At 35.6% G+C, this 3,375-nt stretch overlaps 2 protein-coding genes and 1 long non-coding RNA gene across 7 annotated transcripts in view; 1 reads left to right on the top strand and 2 right to left on the bottom strand.

The window, feature by feature from the left end:
* Positions 1-3,375, bottom strand: part of LOC116850987 — a 168,008-nt gene that overhangs the window by 99,331 nt on the left and 65,302 nt on the right. The window lies entirely within an intron of this gene.
* The window catches only part of LOC116850988 (carbohydrate sulfotransferase 11), a 94,476-nt gene that overhangs the window by 57,505 nt on the left and 33,596 nt on the right, over positions 1-3,375 (top strand). The window contains exons 3-4 of the mRNA XM_032829927.1: positions 1,851-2,104; positions 2,508-2,748. Coding sequence (XP_032685818.1) covers positions 1,851-2,104; positions 2,508-2,748 — 495 coding nt within the window. The remainder of the gene's footprint in view (positions 1-1,850; positions 2,105-2,507; positions 2,749-3,375) is intronic.
* The window catches only part of LOC116850989, an 84,293-nt gene that overhangs the window by 29,024 nt on the left and 51,894 nt on the right, over positions 1-3,375 (bottom strand). The window lies entirely within an intron of this gene.

Genomic DNA, 3,375 nt, shown 5'->3' on the forward strand with positions numbered 1-3,375 from the left:
GCCGAAAAACGTCCAGAATATGCGACCAGACACGAGTCCATAATCTTTCACCATGACAACGCTCGGCCTCATGTTGCTGTTCCGGTTAAAAACTATTTGGAAAATAGCGGATGGGAAGTTCTGGCTCACCCGCCTTATAGCCCAGACCTTGCCCCTTCCGACTACCATTTGTTTCGATCGATACAGAACGCTTTGACTGGAATACACTTCACTTCAGAACAGGGTATCAAAAATTGGCTCGATTCATTCTTGGCTTCAAAAGATGAACGCTTCTTCCGCGACGGAATCCATAAATTGCCCGAAAGATGGGAAAAAGTAGTGGCTAGCGATGGACAATACTTTCAATAATGTATTAATTCATTTTATCATTCAAATAAATGCGTTTTTCAAACAAAAAAACGGACCGAATTAAGTTGTACACTCAATATCTATTTGAAAATGTGTACAATATTAACAAATATTGCACACATCTTTTTTCTTATTCAGTAAAAAATGTGACAACCATACTCGATTTCCTTTATATAACAGCGATTCATTTCATAGTCTATTAAAACAGTCTCTCATATAGTGCATGCTTGTTAACTATGAATTTAAGTCAAAGTAACCGTTGATAATAGTGACAGTGATGGTTTTACGCATTGATGTAGGAATATAAGGATGGAGTGTAATCTCGGAGGGGTGAAGCCACAGAGAGAGGGGGACGAGGTAAAAACTGTGCCTGGTTTTGATTGGTTTTTACTATGCGCAAGCGTAATAGTACCGTCTTTGCATCCATAGGTTTGTTCTTTCCAGCTACACTATTGTACTGGTGCAATAAGTTAGAATGAGACAAATATATTTTATTTCACTTGAATTTATTGCACCAGTGTAGCAGTGCAATTGAAAAAAACAAACCACATGTTAGCGTCCACTAACGTCTGAGTACGTGTGAGGAGGTTAGCAAATATTGTCTTATTGTTTATTGTTAATAAATCGTTGGAGTAATGGTGCAATGTTGTGTTCTTTTTTGCAAAAGCAGATCGGACTGCCAAAATTGGGAAAAAGTAAAGTAAAAAAAAATCACATTTTATAGTTAAGATAACCTTTTAATGATTATGAACTGTTAATGAAAAACTGTTTTTAAATATTCTTCACAGTATTCCAAAAGATAATATGCTTCATAAATTTTGGCTTGATATATTACATATTAAATCAATATCGAATTCATCCCGCGTTTGCTCTCTGCACTTTAACAAAGATTACTAACAGTATTTACTCATTTACTAACAGTGGCTCTATGTGTATATGTACAATTAAGCGGAATGCATTGCCAAGAGTAAGATCTTTACTCGACAAATTTTTAACTTTGATTTTTTCGAAAACGAAGCTGCAATAAAAAAATATTCTTTTTTTACTTATTTTTGCATAGAATCGCCTCCTACCCATTATATTATTATTAATTTTTCACGTATTATTCTGAATTATATGTTCATGTTCTTAATACTTCGTTTATAATTGGCGGTACTGCGCATGAGTACAACTCAACCAATCAAATTCAGGCAGTTTTAGAGATATCTCATCCCTCAAATCGGCTTCACCCCCCTTGCTCATAAACTCAGCTTACGCTCTATCCTTATATTCCTACATCCATGATTTTACGTGATATTCTAAAACTCTACGATTTTCAAATTTTGAAAAAAATGTATAAGAAACAATGATATCGTTAAACGGATTTTAAATATCGTCGAAATTGTACCGCCAAAAACATTGTTGTGAGATATAACGCATCGTTCATGTATAATTGTTGTGACAAAATTGCTTTTTCTCCGTCAGTTTTGTTTTACAAATAAACCTTTCATATATTTTAATAGGACGCGAATTTAACACCAGAAGAGAAAATATTGGAGCAGATCGCTGCAGCGGAAACCGAGCAACGTTTAATAGTTAGACGGAAATTCCTGGCGGAAAAATGCGCCGAAGAAGGACTCGATCGTCCTGGTAACGATTCACTTCACAGGCCAAATGCCTGGGAGTTCCTTGTAAATAAAGAATATCACCTTATATGGTGTAATGTTTTCAAAGCGGCTTCCACGTCGTGGATGTATAATTTCAATTTACTCGCAGGGTAAGTCCCATCATTATTTATATTACTTACAAATGAGTTCTTAAGCGGCAAAAATAAGAATAATGAAAATAGAATGCAACATATTAATATGTTTTCTATACGTTTTCTATATGTTATATATATGTTCTATATATTTTCTCTATATGTTATAAACTACAAAATATAATTATTAAGATACAGAAGTTAAGAAAAAGAAAGAGATAAAAATAGTACTATAAATAAAACTGTTATTCCTAAAATTTGCCAAATTCTCTATTTCTATTATCTAACCTCTATTTCTATTATCTTTACATATCGTTATATATCCGAAAGAGAGAAATGCTGGATTAAATTAACTGAATTAACTGGACCTGATTGCAAACAATCAAGTCGATAAATAATTGCGATAGCGCTAACATTGCAGATATAGTCCGCAATTCCTGAAAGCTTCAAAGGCAGTGCCGGTTTCGTTGGCTAGACAGAGGTATCCTAGACACACTGCGGAGGAATTAACTAAATTTCTGAACGACAGTATTAGTTTCTTGATAGTGCGACATCCATTCGAAAGATTGCTAAGTGCCTACCGGGACAAATTGGAACACAGTCTACCGCACACGTTTCACAGCAATCTTGGTGCACATATAGTTTGGCATTACAGAGCAAAGGTAACATTACCAAGTGTATACCTATGAAATGCAGATTTTTTAAAGGAAAAATACATGTTAATTTGAAGTGAATGGTTAAAGCTATTTATTTGAAGTATGCGCTACAACTTTTTCCCATCTTTTTGGCAAAAGATGGATTCCGCGACGATAGAAACTTTCATATTTCGAAGCAAACCATGAATCGATCCATTTTTTCACTTCTTCGAAATTAGCGAAGTGCTGCTCAGCCAATCCGTGCGCCATCGACCGGAATAAGTGATAGTCCGAAGGAGCAATGTCCGGCGAATACGGCGGGTGAGGTAGCACATCTCAATTCAATTCTCTTAAAGTTTCCTTGACAACTTTTGTGATGTGGGCTGGCGCATTGTCATGTAGCAAAATCATTTTTCCATGTCTTTGGGTCCATTCCGAACGTTTTGTGATCAATGCATGGTTCAAATTAATCATTTGTTATCGGTAGCGAGCAGCATTAACCGTTTCACCAGATTTGAGAAGTTCATAATAAATAACACTCTTTTGATCCCACCAAACACAGAACATTGTCTTCTTTCCGAAGCGATTTGGTCTTGCAGTCGATGTTGGCCTGGATCAACCCATGATTTTCTTCGTTTGGGATTCTCGAAATAT

Source organism: Odontomachus brunneus, unplaced genomic scaffold (assembly GCF_010583005.1).
Source record: "Odontomachus brunneus isolate Ranch 3 - 2012 unplaced genomic scaffold, Obru_v1 Obru_scaffold_163, whole genome shotgun sequence".
In the NCBI taxonomy this organism is placed as follows: Eukaryota; Metazoa; Arthropoda; class Insecta; order Hymenoptera; family Formicidae; genus Odontomachus; species Odontomachus brunneus.